General features: G+C 33.9%; 4 protein-coding genes across 4 annotated transcripts in view; 3 read left to right on the top strand and 1 right to left on the bottom strand.

The window, feature by feature from the left end:
• The window catches only part of CBG12113, a gene marked incomplete at both ends in the record, with an annotated part of 1946 nt that extends 1143 nt beyond the window's left edge, over positions 1-803 (top strand). Inside the window, one exon of the mRNA XM_002636149.1 lies at positions 697-803. Within this exon, the coding sequence (XP_002636195.1) occupies positions 697-803 (107 nt within the window). The remainder of the gene's footprint in view (positions 1-696) is intronic.
• Positions 804-929: 126 nt separating this feature from the next.
• CBG12112 lies at positions 930-2719 on the bottom strand (the record flags this gene model as incomplete). The annotated part of the gene is made up of 5 exons (XM_045237020.1): positions 930-1003; positions 1051-1228; positions 1389-1517; positions 1560-1634; positions 2531-2719. 5 exons carry the CDS (start codon positions 2717-2719, stop codon positions 930-932), a joined length of 645 nt encoding a protein of 214 aa, XP_045094761.1.
• Positions 2720-8869: 6150 nt separating this feature from the next.
• CBG26996 lies at positions 8870-12561 on the top strand (the record flags this gene model as incomplete). Its single annotated transcript, XM_045237019.1, has 8 exons — positions 8870-9049; positions 9387-9495; positions 9571-9636; positions 10149-10303; positions 11642-11824; positions 11933-12057; positions 12105-12232; positions 12305-12561. 8 exons carry the CDS (start codon positions 8870-8872, stop codon positions 12559-12561), a joined length of 1203 nt encoding a protein of 400 aa, XP_045099244.1.
• A 1154-nt stretch (positions 12562-13715) lies between these two features.
• Cbr-lgc-26 lies at positions 13716-17203 on the top strand (the record flags this gene model as incomplete). Its single annotated transcript, XM_045237018.1, has 9 exons — positions 13716-13743; positions 13876-14045; positions 14184-14335; positions 14383-14524; positions 14569-14713; positions 15257-15423; positions 15817-15970; positions 16019-16193; positions 16855-17203. The coding sequence occupies 9 exons, from the start codon at positions 13716-13718 to the stop codon at positions 17201-17203; spliced, it is 1482 nt and encodes a 493-aa protein (XP_045094760.1).
• Positions 17204-18961: the final 1758 nt, after the last annotated feature.

The following is an 18961-nucleotide window of genomic DNA, read 5'->3' as shown; positions in this document are numbered from 1 at the left end:
GCCCGGCGGGTCGACCCGGGTCAGGTACTGAAATTTCAAAATTCTGAAATTTTGGAACTTTTTCGAAGTTTTTATTAAAGGTGGTGTGCGGTGAAAAATTTTATTGCTTTATTTTGTGCAGAAATGCCATGTAGATTCCCATAAAAACAAAGAAAAAATTCCTTCAAAAAAAAAACGGCATCGAAAAGTAAAAACTCACATGTGGCCTACCGGCCAGGTGTAAAGCAATAAAATTTTTCNCCGCAAACCACCTTTAAATTTTCAGAAATATATCGAAGTTTCACATTTTTGTAGGGTGGATTATCCCCAGGAATGTTCTTTTTTAAGTGAAATTCAATCATTTTCTCTCAAAAAATACTAAAAAATCAGGTACTCGAGCCGGAAGAATTTTTTTCGACCTGTCCCGGAATTTGACAAGTATGCGTTCCGGAAAATTCACCGTGAAAAAAAACAATGAAAACGAGAAAAAAAATTTTAAAAGTTTGAATTCTCGCGCTTTCACTCACCGGTTGGCCTAGAAAAACAAACGAAAAAAGCTCGTTTCTAAGGGCTTTCAGCCTATTTTTCGATGCGTTTTTCTCATGAAGGAATTTTTTTTGAATGTTTTCTTTATTTTTATGGCAATCTAAATGCATTTCTGCACATTCTGATGCAACAAAAATTTCACCGTACACCACCTTTAAAGATTTGTTTCAGTATCCCAATTTGTGGATTATGTCGGCAGAGTGCCAAGATTCTACTGTGACTGTCCACCGTATCCGCCAAATTATCAATGGAATCAGTGTAGTCCAATGTATGGATAACGAATTTTATTGTTTTAATAAATTTTTGTTCTTTAATGAAAAATACTCATTTGCAAAACATAAATCAATAGGCACAAAAATGAAAAATATACATTTTCTTCAAAAAGTATTAACTGTTTTTCTAAATCAAATATCCGCAGTAACTGAATATTGTGCAGCGGAAGTGTTGGTTATGAATGTCACTCTGCGTCCTCGGCGACCTGAATTAATGAAAACAGAATCTCTAAAAATTTAAAACAAAACTCACAAATGACAACATCCCTGAAATCGCGAATCATAAAAATTGCAATGGTTGCGTCTAGCGCCGGATAGATTCCAGCATTCAAGCTGGGAGCATTTGCAAACTTTCCGACATTTATTGAGAACATTGGAAAGATTACTAGCAATCCAACAGGGGTAAACATGGTCAGAATTGGGACCATTGTCTGCAAAAGTTGAGACTGTTTTTTTTTCCTTTTTTAAATATTTTTTTTTGCCGTATCCGGAACAAAAGAAAACAATTCACAATGCTTCGAACTTTCCGAAAAATTTCCAAAAACTGTCCAAAAAAATTCCATAGCCTAGAAACCTAAATATATTCCTCACCTGAACGACTAAAGTTCTGAACAATTGGTTATTCAATTCCTTTGTTTTAAAACTCATTGTTGCTCCGACACTCTCCATTTTTCGAAATGTCAAAAATCCACAGATCAGTATGATCGTAATGAAAAGTCCCTGAAACTTTTTTCCATTTTTTATTCAATTTCTAAAGAATACCATAATTCCACAAATTCCAAAGCATGAAGCAAAATCTGAATAATTTATAAACATCTGACCGGATTCGTCGGGATACTGTAATTTTGGTTTATGTATATATTTTTGTTTTTTTTTTTGAATTTTTAAATTACATAATAAAGAACTCCAATGTAGCCAAGTTTGGAAGTTTCATCGTTGTAGGTTTCTCTAATTGGGATTCTGAAATTTTCAACTAATTTTCGATCCAAAAGATTTAAAATTTCAAAACTGTTTGAAAATAAATAAAAATTACTTCATGTACTTGGATTTTACATCTGAAGGTTCCAATGAAACATAAGCAATTAAAAACCAAATCGTTGAAAAAAATATAGGAAGTATAAAAAGTTTTAATAATTTTAAATCATCGAAACGGCTGAGATCAGAGGGTCTGAAAGCTTTTTTCTATTTTTCAAGCATCTGGACATCTGGATATACCGACAGATGGCGAGATATCTGTAAAAGAAATGAGTGGCCAAAAGAGATACGCATAGTCCAAAACTGGCACAATAGAGACATACAATTGGACGGGAAATGAATTTGTAGCTTTTGAGAAAACTGTCAGCATAGACAAATAGACTGGCTCCGTGGAGGTGCATAATCTGAATAGAGTTTTGAAAACAAAATTCAGTTTTTTTTTGAAATTCAAAACTTTATAAACTCGGAAGTTCAGAAATTCAAGAATTCGGAATTCAGAAATAATACGTTTTCAAAATATAACACTTCAAAATTTAGCCAATAGAATTGCATTTTGACAAAAAAGCTGTCCACTAGAAAATTGAAACTATAATTTTGTTTAGCATGCTCTGAACATGTTAGACAAACTGAAAATTTGAACTATTTTTGTAGGACTTCAAATTTGACTATTATCCAGTTTCAAAAACCTTTAGTTGCGAAATGTCTTGTTTTAAAACGTTCGATTTCAAAACAGGTAGTTGCAAAATGATGTAACTCACCGGCTGTGTCAAAATCTCCACAACTGCATAAATCACAGAAAATACAGAATAGGAAAGCATGACATATTTATATGTTCCTAATTTTTTGGCACCTTTTGTGATTATTAAGTACAGTAGCAACAATGTGGAAATTTCGGTAGCCACAAATCCAAAATATTGAGAAATTCGAACGATTAGAGGCATCGTCATCTTCTTTTTTTTTCTTGAATAGGATTATGACTGAAAAATAAACTAAACCTTAAGAAGAAAAAAAAGGGATTATTTAGTTCCTGTTTTTGATAAAGATAATGAGATGACATAAGCGTTCCTAATGACTATATTTTGTGACACATTTGTTTTTTTTTCAATATGTATGTTACATTACGGTATCTTTAATTAGAAAAATATGTCTAAACACAAGCACGGTGTTTCAAAGAACCTGCTCAAAAATCGCGTTCCAGAAAACTTTTAGACCAAAAGAATTTCGATAATTTCAAAGTCGACGTGGATATGACCTAAATATTGTTAATCAACGCGTCACAACTCGCGATTTTTTCGTTCATAGTTTAAAAGTTTGATCCTCAGCCAACGAAATTTGACACGTTGCGCAGCGATTTCTCACGTTCGCTGGGGCGCGTTTTCCGACCAGGCTCTTTGAAATAGCGTGCATAGACAAAATATTTTCGAATTTTCGTGAAAAAAGTGTTCAAGTTAAGAAGATATTAAGAATTCCATAACAGGAAATTCTCTAAATATATTTCTCCTGGTTTCCAGAACTTTTGAATCTGAAATCCTGAAAACTGAATAAACTTTTTCAGATTTTAGGGAAGTTCTGAAAATTTCGATTAAAAAACATTTTTTGAATAATTAAAAACAACTTTTTCGGTTTTTCATTTTATTTTGACAAACTGCTCAAAAAAACAGCGAAAAACTTCTGATCCAAAACTTGGCGTTCTAATTGAGTCCAATTGGATATCGTTTTGTAGATTTCTTCAAGTTCTACATTTTTCTTTTTTATTCAAACAGAAGTTTCAATTTTGAACCGAGTTACGCATTATTGAAAAGTGGGGTCAACAAATTTATAAAAACATTTATTTTCCAATCAGCAAGATAATTTAGTCAGCTTCACAGGTTTATAATTAACTACTCAAGAATCACTGGATAGTCTTCAAAACTTGATTTGATATTCCTCTTCACTAATTTTTGACCACGCTTGATACTTTGAAATCTCATTTTGACCACGCTTGATACTTTGAGTAGCTTCCGATCGCATGCTGACTTTTGGTGATCTCCGGAAGACAATGGACCAGTTTTTTCAATCCATTATGATGGGCTTGAACGAATTCGAAAAGGTCGCGAGATTCCTTAGTCGGATTCTCTTCTAGAGAACCCATGAACTTGTTGAGTGAACTTGCAAAGTTTCGAATGAACTCATTTATGTGAATGGCTTTCTGGTGGCACTCTCGAATGCTCGCATGTTTGCTTTTGAGGATTCTGGATGCTGCTGTTCCAAGTTTTTCGAGTTTGGGAGGTAGATATTCATCGTGTAGAGCCTTGAAAATGGTGTCATAAATGATAATTTGCCTTCAATTAACTAGGAAGTAATAAAAACTTTCTATCATCAATCGCAAATTGATTGAAAACAAAGTTTAAAAGTGATTCCTGAATACTCAGTGTCAACTTTCATATCGGACCGTTATTTTCATTGCGGACCGCTATTTTCACGGCGGACCGTTATTTCCTTTAGGGACCGCTGAAATCAGATAGAGCCAAAATTTCCAATGAAAAATTGGGAAATTTTTTTTGAATTAAAAAAGAAAAAAAGTTACATAATTTTTAAAATTATCAAAGTAGAAACTAGTCAAAAAATATAGAGTTTTTGATTAAAATTTTTGAAAAAAAAATCTAAAAAATCAGCTTCTTTACAAACAGCGGGCCGACCGGGCCGGCACTTCATTGGCTCGGCCCGGCCCGCTAAAATTCTCAACGGGTCGGCACACGACCCGGCCCGGCCCGTAATTTTGCAAGTATGTTTTTTTGTTCCCTTAGCATTAACACCTCCGATATTTGACTCATCGTTATGATTTCCCACAAGAAAAACTTTTTTGTCCTACGGTAGAAAAAATTGGTTGAATAAAATTAAAAAAATGCGGTAAACATATGTAGTTTTGGCGTTTGAAAGTCACAGAAACTATAATTTTTGGGAATTCGGTATTTTCAGAATTTGGTGTAAACAGGAATTAAAAAATGTTATGAGAATCTGGAATAGATAGTTCAAAGATTAAACTTGCAGCTTTCGAGTTTTCGAGCATTTCGGATTCAAAAAATTGAAGATTCTGAAAGTTTGAAATTTCAATTTTCCACGATTTTAGACCTCTTTTTTCATTTTAGCACTCTATTCTGGAAACCTGAGGATTTGTTATCTGAAATTTGCAGAAACTATAAACCAGATTTCAAAACTATTTGGAATATGGCTTTAACGAATAAGAGAAGCCTTCAAACTCCTGAAAAAAAATTGATGTTTCCATGGAAACAAGCAAACTGGGGGATTTCGAAAAACCCCATAAAAATTTCACTCTGTTCTAACATTTTCTCCCTTTTCCTCCCAATTTTTGCCACTTTTTTATTCGAACACCGAGCCGAAAAAAGAAAAAAAGAGCCTGACAAAAGTGAGCAAACAATGGCAAGGAACAGGTGGTTTTCTAGTTTGTCGATTTTTAGTTAACAATTTTTGTTAATATCTGTAATATTCTGGAATTTCTTTTGTTCTCTATCGTTTTTATACACTTTTGTCAATTTTACAACTAATTTTCGTAATTCAGAAAAATAGATAAATCGATTAAAAATAATAATTGTGAAACCAACAAGCGCAAATTTCGGGCACAAATCATGGAAAGCGTGATTTCTAGTCGGTCAACACTTCTATTGCAAAGCAAATCAAAAAAAAAAAATCAATCACCTTTCCGAATCTTTTTTCAATTTCCAAAAAAGTGAGTTTCCCAAAAAATGAATTTTTTAAATTCCAGTGTTCTTGGCTTCTTAATCATTTAGAATTTTCAAGAAAAAAGTCTCTTTTGCTTTTCTTACCACCAGATTTTCGACTTCCCATTGTTCAAATTCAAAAGCCTGCAAGATACATTTTCTACTTTTCACGATTATCCATTTTCCCTTATATTTTCCTATTTCCCACTTGTTCGATTTCTCCAATTTTCCAAATCTCCTCCCTTTCGAAAAACTTACGACATCCTTTTATTTTCAAAGTCTATACGATTCGAATCTTCTAGAATCATCAGAAACTTCAGGATCTCCGTAGCTTTCACCCTTAAAAAGGAAAACTACGAAAACGAAAATTCGAAGAACACAAATCACATAACCCAAAGATTGCATCGATTATTTTAGACCCGATAACACGCATCACCATACAACCTGTCTCCACTTGTACAAACAGAAACTTCCTTTTCTCTCTCTCTCTCTCTCTCTCTCTCTCTCTCTCTCTCTCTTTTCAATATCTTCAATTTCTCCTCTCCTTCTGTATAGTAAAGACAATTCCTCTTCCTTTTCCTACCGGGTCTTTCATCTTTTTTTAGGAATCTCTCGCTACCCTCGAGAGTAGCGGTACAATATTGACCGAACAAGGGGGTTAACACCGTGTTTCCGTATTTCTATGTCTCGAAGTTTCGTTTCGTTTTTTGAGACCATAGATCTTTATTTTTTATCGATTTATATAGATAATTTTTCCAATAGTTTATAGTTGTCCTTTTATCAATTTTGAGATATGAATGTTCAGAAAGTTCATCAATTCAAAAATCCGGAAGTTCATGTTGATTCCAAAAATTTTTTAAATCAACAAATCAAGAGTTCTAAATTATATTATTTAACAGTTTTGATATAAAATTCCATAATCGGAAATTCAGAAATACTGAATTTTGGAAGCTTCAAAGTTTAAAACAAATGTAAGGAATGTTTAAAATGCATGAGCTATAAATTACAGTAAGATTTCAACTATTCAAAACATTCATTTATCGATAATTCTGTACATTTCAATCTCACAAAATTTTAGCAGAGTCCCGAACTGAAAATCCGAAAATCTAAAATTTCGGAAGTTTTCGGGACTCTGCTAAAGTCAAAAAGAATATTTGGAAACGATTTTTTTCATTTTTCGGGAGACAAAATTTTCCTAATTTTTCCCTCAAATTCCAATCGTTTGAACTTCTTTTCATTCCAACTTTTCAAAGACTTCAATCACAAAAATGACATCATTTGCCCTCCTAGATTCCATTTTTTCGTTTTTCATTCATTCATTTACACTGTAAAACACAAAGACCAAATGTGGAAGACACAAATCACATAGCCTATAGCCTAAAACAAATCCGTTTGTCTTTTTTAGGGGGGAAAACCTGTTGCCAATTTTCCCACTATAGTCATCCCACTCTTTCATCTAGCGCTGCAACGCGTTTTTTTTCGTTTTTTGGTTTTGATTTTGTTGGTTAAAAATATAGTTAAGAAATTTTTTAATTTTCGAAAATTCGTTTTTGAAGTCCTGAGATTCAATTTATCTGGAAAGAGTCGTTTTAACAAATAAAACTCGAAAATTGTAATCCAATTCCATAAGTTACCAAACACTGAACTTCTGAATTTCAGAATTTCAGATTTTTTTGAAACTTCTTAATTTCTAAATTTCCAAATTTCCAAGATCAAAAGTCTCCGCAGAACTCTGATGCCGATTCTTCTTGAAAACTTTGCGAAAATTCTGTAATCTCCGACAAAAATCTTTTTACTCCTTTTGAAAATCGTATTTCTGAGGAACGAAAAACTATTGTAGTTTTCGTGACTGATCCGAAAAGTGCGATATCGATTTTCAAATGACAATCTCGAAATATTCCGATTTTGTGTTCATTTTACAAACGCCTTCAATGAATTTTGAAAAATCAAGATTTGGAAATTATTAAAATTGTTCTCTAGTTTTCGTAGTCTCTTGTTTCTTCAAATTTTCTGACTAATTCATGGTATTCGTCGAAAAAAATAAGTGGATTTTGGCGAATTCAAAAAAACTGTCATGTGGGAAAAAAGGAATAATTTTTATGACTTTCTCAGTTACTGAAATTTTATAATTTTATCTGTTTCCTGTAGTTTTTTTTGAATTCCGGAAATTCTGAAATTCTGAAAGTCCGAATTTTTTATATTTTTAAATTCTAAAGTTTTGATTTTTTACAAACTTTTAAAAACATATATTTTCGGGGTTTTTTTTATTTATTCCCGCCTTTTTTCCTCTTCAGAAGCCCCCAACAATCGTACTTTTCCTGGATTTTTCCTTATCTTTCCGATTTTATCGAATTTCATTACACTAGACAATATTTCGTATTAGTTTGTGTCTTATGACGCATTTAGACACACTTTATCGAATAATTTCATTTTTGGAAAAATCTTTAAAATTCTATGTTTTTTTTTCAAAGTCCTTTTTTAGAAAATGTAAAAATTTTCGAATGATTAACTATTGTTAAATTTAAAAACGATTAACTGAAATTCCGTTTTTATTGTTTTCTGTATTAATACACAATTTTTTTGTTATTCTTGAATTTGAAAATTGTAATTTAATTTTGAATTTTTAACTTTAATCTGAAAAATTGTTTATGAAAATTGTTTAATCTGAAAAATTGTTCTGAAGTTCTAAACTTTTTATTGAGTTTCTGCCATTTTGAATCCCCGAACTTCTTTCGGAAGTCCTATTTATTTTCAGATCACTTCCCCTTTTTACCTTTGCATATTAAATGTATTTTTAATTAAAACCATTTTCACCTGTTAGGCTCCGCCCCTTTTTTTTTGATTTCTGGAAAAATCAGAAATCTGGGTCACATTCTCTTCCGTACATACTTTAGTCTCCAGATATCAATCTAAAACATCAAGTCACAAAATTTTATACTTTCGGACACGGATTCTTGTCGGTAGATACAAAAATAGAAAATACTACGGGCAGACAGATTATATAGAGAATGGTCTAGTCGGACATATGTAGTTGTATAAATTTAAAAATCTGGAATTTGGGCTCCGCGCCACTTCGGAACCGCGACATTTCGAAAATGGTCATTTCGAAACTGCGACACTTCGAAACCGTTTCGAAAATTAGTCGTTTCGAAACTGCGAAACTTGCACGCTGCATTTTTTTTTCTTCAATTCAAGACTTAAAATTTCCAACTTTCAATTCCATTTTTACGTGACCTTGTTTTTTTTTCGGTTTCGAAATGACCGGTTTCGAAGTGACTGGTTTCGAAGTGACTGATCTGAAAATATTTGGGTTTTTCTTTGAACTTCTGAAGCTATATTTTTCCGAATTTTCGAAATCCTAAATAAAAATTTGCAGAAATGTTTGATTACGACTTGCCCAGCGTCAGCAGTTCTCCATCATCGTCTAGTCCGGCATCGAATTTTTCACCTGCGCCTTTAAAATTGAAAGACAAGTATAGAAAATCCGGAAAACCCTATCAATTTGTACCAAGTTCGTGTCAAGTGTGTTTTGGGAAAGCTACTGGACACCATTATGATGTGAGTAACTTTTAAAAACATTTTTTAAAAGAAATCAAAATTATTCGAAAAATATAGGATTTTTTCGAGAAGAACAGATTATTTTTTCTTAAAGGGGGCCAGACAGCAAAAAGTTCGGGGGACAGTTTGGGCGACGAAACCGCGCGTACGTAGGCCATCGGTTGGCAGGCGCCTTCGCGCGCCGTAGCATAAAAGGTAGCGGCGCTGTACCCCTGAGCTGTACAGCATGAGTTCAACTCCTCATGTGGGTCCTCTAGGCTAAATATCAGGAAAACTATTTTTTTTGATGCCTGGTCTCCTTCAAAATCTTTCTAAAATCAAAATTTAACATTTACAGGTAGCTTCTTGTAATGGCTGTAAATCATTTTTCCGACGAGTCACAATTGAAAAATTAGTGTATAAATGTGACAATCATATGAGATGCTACAATGATTTTAAAGCTGGGGGTGAGTTTTTTTTAATGAATTTTTTTCAAAAAATTCAAATTCTCGCTCAACACCGAATTCGAATTTTCTTTCCAGACAAAATTCCGAAATGTCGTGCTTGCCGATATAAGAGATGCGTAGATGTTGGGATGAATCCGTTGGGTATCCAATCAGAATTGAAAAAGCATACGGAAAATTTATCAATGGAAGAATTGGAAAGTTCTGGAAATTCGGAATTAGTAGTTTTGCCGAGGGTGAGATTTTATTTTGTAAAAGGTTATTTAGAAAATTGTAAATTTTTAATTTTCGTAATCCTGAGATTCTGAAATTCTGAGGTTCTGAGATTCGGAGATTCCGTGATTCTGAGATTCTGAGATTCTGTGGTTCTGAGATTCTGAGATTCCGAGATTCTGAGATTCTGAGATTCTGAGTTAATGAAATTTGAATTTTTTAAACTATGTTAATCTGATATTCTGAGGTTCCGAAATTCGGAAGTTCCGAATTTCTGAAAATTTGGAATTTCCAGATTCTGGATTTCTGAGATTACGAGGTTCTGAGTTTGTGAGATTTCAGAATTTTCAGAAGACTTTTGAATTCAAAAAATTGCAAATTCAACTTTTGTTTAAAAACAACTATTCTCATTTTTCAGATCCCAGACCCTCCAAAATCAATAGAATCTCAAGTATCTGATCTCATCAAAAATTTAGTACACCTGGATTTAAAAACCAATAAATTTCGAGATTGCTCATATAATCCTGTGGATTTTCCAACTCTTAAAGAAGCTGTAAAAGATGAAATATCAATTATTGGATATGGCGATCGGTTTGGGGTAAGTACGTTTTTCGGATATTGGAAAAAAATCTGAGATTCTAAGAATCTGAAACTCCGAAGTTCTTAAAAATTTATATATACAGTGCGTCCAATAATGATAAGACACCCCTGTTTTTGGTCATAACTCGAGAACGAAACAAGATATTAAAAACTGCAAACGCCAAAATTGAAAAATACTCCAGGACAAAAGTTATTAGTTTGGTCCGTGCGGTGAAAGTAGGTCAACTGGAAAATGTGTCGATTTCAACCGTCCAAAAATGATAAGACACCTTTCGAAAATCGTTCACTTTTCGAGTTTTTGAACAATTAAAAAACATTCAAGTTTTAGAAAAGATGTTAAATTTTGTTTTTTATCATGTTCAGTGTTTTTGCATTCCATACATATCACATTTGACCTAGTGTCGAGGATTTTTGTGAGGCAACACAGGATTTTCAGAAAAATGCTCAAAAAGTTCTGAAAACTACTCGAAATTGCTGGGAAATTCTCAGAAACATGTTTTCTAATGATATTTTCAGAATTATGATGCAATAGTTCCGTTTTTTCATCTGGAACGTTTTCTGGAAAATTCGTATTGAGGTGTATTCAAATTGCACTAAAAAAGTGAGGAACGCCTGGTTGTTCTTCAGAAAATCGGTATGAGCATCACAGTAACCTGCCACCCAATCAAGAATCAGACCCTCGGATGCTGTCTGTGTTGTTTCCAACGTTTTTTGATACAGCATCATGCTGTAGCCCAGGTAATAACTCAAGATGACAGTGCGCCTCAATACGAATTTTCCAGAAAACGTTCCAGATGAAAAAAAGGAACTATTGCATCATAATTCTGAAAATATCATTAGAAAACATATTTCTGGAAATTTCCCAGATCATTCGAGTAGTTTTCAGAACTTTTTGAGCATTTTTCTGAAAATCCTGTGTTGCCTCACAAAAATCCTCGACACTAGGTCAAATGTGATATGTATGAATGGAATGCAATGGAATGCAAAAACACTGAACATGATAAAAAACAAAATTTAACATCTTTTCTAAAACTTGAATGTTTTTTAAATTGTCCGAAAACTCGAAAAATGAACGATTTTCGAAAGGTGTCTTATCATTTTTGGACGGTTGAAATTGACACATTTTCCAGTTGACCTACTTTCACCGCACGGACCAAACTAATAACTTTTGTCCTGGAGTATTTTTCAATTTTAAGACGAATGGCGTTTGCAGTTTTTTAATATCTTGTTTCGTTCTCGAGTTATGGTCAAAAACAGGAGGTGTCTTATCATTATTGGACGCACTGTATATCGTGATTTTAAACTTGAAAAAATTGAAAAAAAAAAATATTTTCAGCCTATGCCCGGTTGGCCTCTGGCTCCAGAAGTAATTGAAGAAGCCAGAAAACCGAATCCAAATCCTGGTACTCGAAAAATTCTTCCAGCAAATGTGAAACGATGGCTGATGTATGATTTATTGACAATTGTAGAAATGGCAAAAACTTTTGATTTTTTCAATAAACTCAATGAAATGGATAGGGTGAGTTTTCTTTTCCAACGTTAACTAATTTTCAAGACTTTCAAAATTTTAAAGTAGATTTTTTCCTGTGAAAATTAAAAATAATTGTAATTTTAAAAACATTTTCAGTACTACCTGTGCCGGGATACCACTCTGATGGTATCAAATTTAACAAAAGCATATTTCTCTGTGGAAAATAAAACTGACCAATTAATTCGAGCCGACGGACAAACTTTGGCACCTCCTCCAAAGTGGTAAATTCTTGAAAAATTAAAACTGAAGTCTTAATTTATATTTTTAGGATTCCAAAAGAATATATGGACAAGTTACTGCTGGATATCATGAAACGAGCGATAAGTACATTGATTCGAATGAAATGCACAAAAATTGAATTTCTGTTGCTCAGAGCGATTTTGCTGTGCAACGCAGGTAACCTTTTTGAAAAAATTCAGAAATTCGAATGTTTAAAAATTTGAAAATTGGAAAAACGCAAATTTTCAGCTGCCCCTGACATCTCCTCTACAGCTCGAGCCATTCTTCAGACCGAACGAGCCAAGTATACTGTAGCATTGCTCAATTATACAATGGCAAATCACGGATTAGAAGGTCCCGGCCGATTTGCAGAAATCCTAAATATTATCGATTTATTGGAAAGGCAACAAAAAGATCAACGGGATGTAAACGTTTTTATTTTGTTGTACAGACCGAAGCATGTGAAACTACCATTGCTAGATGATGTGATGCTCAGTTTTTGTTGAAATTATTTTTTGTGAAAAATCGAGAAAAAAAATTACGGGTATTATTTCATGGCTTTCAAAATGTGAAAATAATTTGTTATTTGGGCAAAAAAAATGAAGTTTTTCTTCCATATTTCTGAGTTTTCCGTATTTTTCGTCAGATTTCTTGTGAGGTTTTCCACACTTTCCGTGCTTTCAGAAACTTTCCTACTCCGCTACTCCAGATCCTAAATTTTTTGTAGTTCAAAATGAAGAATGCTCGAAAGCATGTCGAAAATCTGGAAGACCCATTCAATTTGTGTTAAATTTGGACATTTGAAAAAAACTAGAAATTATGAATTCGCGAAAATTTTTTTTCCAGAGTTTCAGAAATTTGGAAACTCAGAAATTAAGAAATTGGGTTCTAACTGCTTCGTCCTGAAAAATTAGTGTTACTTTATTCGGAATTTTACCAAAAAGTGAACAATATTGTTTGTGTTCAGTAAACTCTGAAATTTTCTGACGAATCAAACAATTCCGAAATACTTTCTCAAGACTTCAGAAAATGACGATTTTCCACTGAAAGTCAAAATAGATATTTTTCAGTGTAGCTTACCATTTTCATGTGAAATTTTCAGAAACACGATCACTTGGGTTACTGTAGTTTCCACTTTGAATGATTTAGTTTTTACATTGTGTCTTGTCAAATTTGTTTTGGAAGCCACTGTCACAATTGGTTGGAATTCTGGACTCTAGCGTTCGGGAGTACATCGATCAGTTTTCATACAGCCCGTGGCTATCGTACCGCTTCGAATTATGATATCGGTCAGCGGCCCAACTTCAGCCACCGTGACTCAGCTGGTAACAATGCGGCACTTCCAACGGCGAACCAACAAGTTCAACTCATCGGCGGGCTTGTATAATATGAACGAAAGTTCGAACAAATTATTTTTCTATTGTCCCCTCCCCTATAACTCCATTCCAAACCATCCACCTTCACCTATACACACTCCCATCTTCCCCATTCAATGAAATAAACAATCAATCTCATCACCATCCTACGTAACCGTATCAAATGACACACTCCGCCTACCTTCACCAATTGTTTATGTATCGATTTTGCAAAATTTGTTTATACCGCTGAAAAGTGTCTCCCATTCCACACTCAGAGTGTGGAACTTCATTGAGACCAACTTATGCTACTTCTGCGGTTGTTGCCTTTGGGTAAGTCTGAATTTCAGTTTACAAAAGCTTCACCAAAGGTCCCGAACCTAAGATTTCTGAGCCCAGAACGCAGTCCAAAATGATGTCCAGAATCACATGATGTGTAAAATCAAAATCAAACCTATTTTTCAGCATTCCTTACCATCTGGCACGTACAGAATGCCACTGCTATATCCGATGGCGACCGTGATTTCCAAAACCAAATTTTGACAGGGTACAATAGCAAAATCAGACCTGTCAAGGCGGAAACTACAGTAACCCAAGTGACAGTGTTTCTGAACATTGCTCATGTGGAGAAAGTGGTAAGCTACACTCTAAATATGTCAGGTTTTGACCTCCATATGTCAAGTTTGAGCAACTGATAAAATGTTCGTAATTTTATGATTAACAATTGTAATTGACAACTTTTTTGTACGATTTCAAAAAAGCGAGGTTTTCAGGACGAAGCCGAGCAAACCGCACTAGTCCATGGTCACCTTTGGGCTTCATGGACCGATGAGTACCTCCAATGGGACCGCGCAAAAACCAATGTCACAAAAATCACTCTTCCGTCCCATCGAATTTGGCAACCGGCGCTTGCACTGTACAACAGGTGAATCAAGCAAAAGCGCTCTATTGTACAAAACAAAAATTTTGTAGTGCTCGAGGAAACACGTGGCACTTGTACATGGCTGGCATGCCCGCTACCGTATACTTCAACGGAAAAGTTTGGAGTAGTGGAACGTTTTCGTTCTTTGTCACTTGTCAATTCGATTTTGAGAATTGGCCATTTGACAAACAGGTCTTTGTAATAATTTTTTGTTGGAAATTTTTTCAAATTTTTAGAACTGTCCAATTGTGATCGCTGATTGGGTTTATGGCCTAGCACAAGTGAACTTGAGTGATCCAAATATGATTTCTGAGTATGCCAAACCATCGATTCGTCTTAGTTATGATCCTCTTGAAAGGAAGAATAAGAGACATGTTGGAGGTGAATTTTGGAAGAAAAATGAGTTTGATCTAAGAAAAATTTCAAGTCTCTAGCTCAATATTGAGCCAAGATACATTCGTTTGAAGTTTTGGAAGGAAGAGACGTAGACAACAAGACACTCTAACTGTCAGCGTCTCTCAGAAAAGTGTTGTGTTGTCTGCGTTTTTTCTAAACCTTAAATCGCTGTATCTCGACTGCTAGAAAAGCTAGAAGCCTGTACTTTGAGCACAATTATCTTGGTTCCTATGACAGGTATCAAAAATTTGTCGACTGATAAAATGTTGCTCATATTATGAAAAACATTTTTGTAGTTTGCAGATATTGAATAGCTCACACAGAAATTGAGATGGCTGAGCTCAAAGACACGCTAACTGCCGTCAGAGAGACGCAGACAGCTGGAGTGTCTCGTTGTCTGCGTCTCTCACCTTCAAAACTTCAAACGACTGTATTTCGGCTTAAAATCAAGCTAGAACCTTCAAATTTTTAAGATCAGATTATTTATTTTTTGACTTCCGATTAGAAAATATGTTTCAATTTTTACAGGTTGGGAAGTAATGGACGCTTGGAAGAAGCACTGCTATTGGGGACCCAAGGGATGTAAGGAGGATCAGCCTGAAGGCGAGCCCGATTGGTATTGGTCTCTTTTGGAGTTTGGAATCGTTTTGAAGAGACACCTACCGTACTTCCAGATGACTGTCATGATTCCAATTGTGAGTTTTTGGCAATGAGGGTTCAGAATCCCGACGTTTTCGAACTGCGGCTTTTTGAAAATCTACGATTCTGAATTTTCGACATTCTGACATTCGATTCTGAATTTTCGACATTCTGAAATTCTGAAATTCTGAGATTCTACTGAGTTTCTGTATTTCGAAATTCCGTAATTTTTAACTTCTGATATTCTGAGAATCTAAAATTCTAAGCTTCTGTAATTCTTAAATTGTGCGACTCTGATATTTTAAGATTATGATTTTTATGAAATTCTGAAATTCTGAGTTTTTACAATTCTGAAGGCTTAATGGAATTCTGAGAATTTGAAGATTTTGAGATTTCAGAATTCGAAAGACGCAAAAATGCAGAAATATTTTTAATTCTATTATTTTCAGTTCATCACCTCCATCCTGGTCCTTCTGGGTTTCTGGATTGAAAAATGTGCACTGAGTAGCTTCATCATCTTTTTCAACCTTGCTCTTCAAACGATTTACGGTTATAATATAATCAAAAAACTACCACCTGGCAGTGGAACGATTCCAAAAGTTGGTATGTGTTTTTAGAACAGATACAGTAATCCTTCTGGGATTTTTTCAGTTCAAATCTTCACTTTGAATTTGCTGCTCACTGGAACTCAATTCTTCATCGCTATCATGTTTGGATTCATCAAAGAATGGGCTCCAAAGAATTTTTCGTTCAATTTTGGAATCGATATCACGGATATTCCAAAACGAATGGGAATCGATACATTCTTCCAATCCAAGGGATTGTCGTTTGATCCACAAGAGTAAGATTCTGCGATTTTAGAATTCTGAAATTCTGTGAATCTGACATCCCTAATTCCGAGATTCTGAAATTCTTAAATTTTAAACTTGGAGGTTCTGAAAAGGAATCGAAAGTTTCTAGCTTCTGTAATCTTGAGATCCTGAGTCCTTTTTTTTTAATCGAAATTTTTAAATTTTGAATTTCTGAGATTCCATGATTCCATGATTCTGAGATTCCGAGATTCTGAGATTCTGAGATTCTGAAATTCCGGTATTCACTGAAATGCCTAAGTTTGCAAATTATGAGCTTCAAAGCCTTCAGAATCTAAAAATTCGAATATTAAAGTTTTTCGAAATTATGAAACTTAGCAGTTTTGAATTTTTTTTAAATCTTGATATGTTCCAGTTCTCCATAATTTTCTCTCTAATACGAACCAAAAATCACTAAAAACGGACCATTTTGAGCTGTGATACAACCATTTGAAATTTGGAGGTGAGAGACGCAGACACTCTCGTTTTTCTACGCTCTCGCCAAATTTCAAAGACGCATAACTCGCTTCAAAATTGAGCTAGGAAACAGATTTTTATTTAGTTTTGTAGGGAATCTCAAGAGAATTCTGACCATGTACAATTTGTAAAAGTTCTAAAAAATTCTATCCGAAATTTCAGCTTATTTGTCGATCATGACAAAATCGCCGCAGCGGAAGCTGGAGATGATACATCAACGATCGGAATTGGGAATCCATTAAATGATGACGAATTCGACCATTTCCAAAATTCTGCCACGCCATCATCCAATACGGATACTGAACTTTTGATCAATCTTCCAACCAATTCTGACCCCGAAAATGTGTTGGATTCTGAAAAAGTTGAAAACTCCGAGGAGCGAAAGGAAAAGATTCCAGAAGCTTCTATTGAAAATCAACTGGATCTTCAACTTCTTCACATCAAACGCTTTTTGTTCTTCCTTGTCGTTTTTATCTATTGTGTTGCCTTTTTGATGATTTTGTTCCTTTGAAACATTTTTTGAAAAAATTGTTTTTCCTTTTTTTTTATTGTAACAAATTTTCTTAACATAATCAAAGATTTATTTTCGTATGATTTTTTTTTGTTTGGCGCGCAAGCCCTTCTCACTGAAGTTGATAAATGAAGGTTTTTAAGAAAAAGAAGAAGAAAAACATGCGAAAAATAACAGAAGATGTATATTTTGAAATGAAATTGTCATTGTCATCGTTTTTTCTCCCATAGAAGACGTCGGAACGAATTTTTAATCAATAATGTAATCGGAAGAACCCTCGAAGGGTTGACGCTTTTGTTGAAGGACATGCGGCATGTTTTGCCAGTCGTACCTGGAAAAAGTTCAATTATTTTGAATTTGGAATTTTCTGAAATTTCTGAAAATAAAGATTTCTGAGTTTAGGATTTTTGGGTTTTTGAATTTTTGAGTTTCATGGAATTTATTGAAACTTCCCAATTTCTGGGATTTCCGAACGTCTGATATACAAATTTCGGAATTGTGGGATGTTGGAAATTTTGAATTTCTGAATTTATAGAATTCTGAATCATTGATTTTTCGGAATTTCCGAATTTCCGAGTTTATGAATTTCTGAATTTCTATTAGAATTTTGACTTCCCAGACTTCTGATTTTTGAATTTATTTTTCATTACAGAATTGGAGATTTTCGAAATTTTCAAAATCTAGGAATCTTCTGTGAATGAAAAAAAATTCAAAACAGCTGAAATTTTTTGAATTCATGAGAAACTTTTCAAAAATCATGTTTTTTCAAAAACTCAAAAAATTCAAAAGTTCAAAAATTCCCAAATTAAAATTATACAAACTGCAAAAATGAAAAAATGATTTTCAAAAAAAGTGACAAGTTTTGGAGCATGAAAAAGTTTCGAAATCGAAATCTCACATTGTTTTCCAGTTTGCTCCCATTTATCTCATTTTCTGTAAAATTTATCAAAAAGTAGTGAATTGATAAAATGTTTATCATAATCTCAAAAATATTTTATCAGTTGACAACTTTTTCATACCTTTTACAGGGGTCGAGATAAATTGGCTCAAAGTCAGGGAGTCAGGGACTAAGGTTACTAGCTAAACTTACCATTTTTTGGTGACCTCCAAATCATTATTCCACGTATACCACTTTTTCAATCTCATAACTCTTTGACGACTGAGATTTTTGATGGGGAACCAGGAGCACAGGTACTGTAGTTGATGAGCAATAGCCCCAACAGAATTGTCAGAATGGCCAAGTTGAGTGGACGGGACATTTCTGAAAAAAATTTTTCTGAAAAAAATTTTGAAAGTTAAAAATAATATTTTGAGGAATTCAAAAGTTTTTCATAACTCAAGAATTGTAATATTTTCTCCTAAAAAAAAAGTTACAATTCTGACCAGAATCTTAAGAAACTTCTAGAGATCCCACGACTACAGTAGTCTCTGGCATAAAAATAATGAGAAAAAAACGAAGAGAGTAGGAGTATTATATAAAGGAGTTCTGACGTCTTCATCTTCTTCTTCCTTTTCTCACAGAATACAAAAACCATACAAATTATTCATAAATTTTGGTACATGGATGTGGGAGGGGAAATGACTAAAAGTAGTACTTAGCCTTGATTAGATGGTTTTTACTAAAAATAGGGAAAGAATGGTCATCCGGGATCAACAGAGCTCGTTTTCTGCACTTTGGAATTTTCCGGGAAGTTGGAATTCTTCAAAGAACAGGACATCAAACAACACTTTGTCGATTATGTCCTCTAGTTATGTAGG

This window comes from Caenorhabditis briggsae, assembly GCF_000004555.2.
Source record: "Caenorhabditis briggsae complete genome, chrV, whole genome shotgun sequence".
NCBI lineage: Eukaryota > Metazoa > Nematoda > Chromadorea > Rhabditida > Rhabditidae > Caenorhabditis > Caenorhabditis briggsae.
Note: the sequence above shows the minus strand (reverse complement) of the source record. Positions and strands in the feature narration are given on the sequence as shown.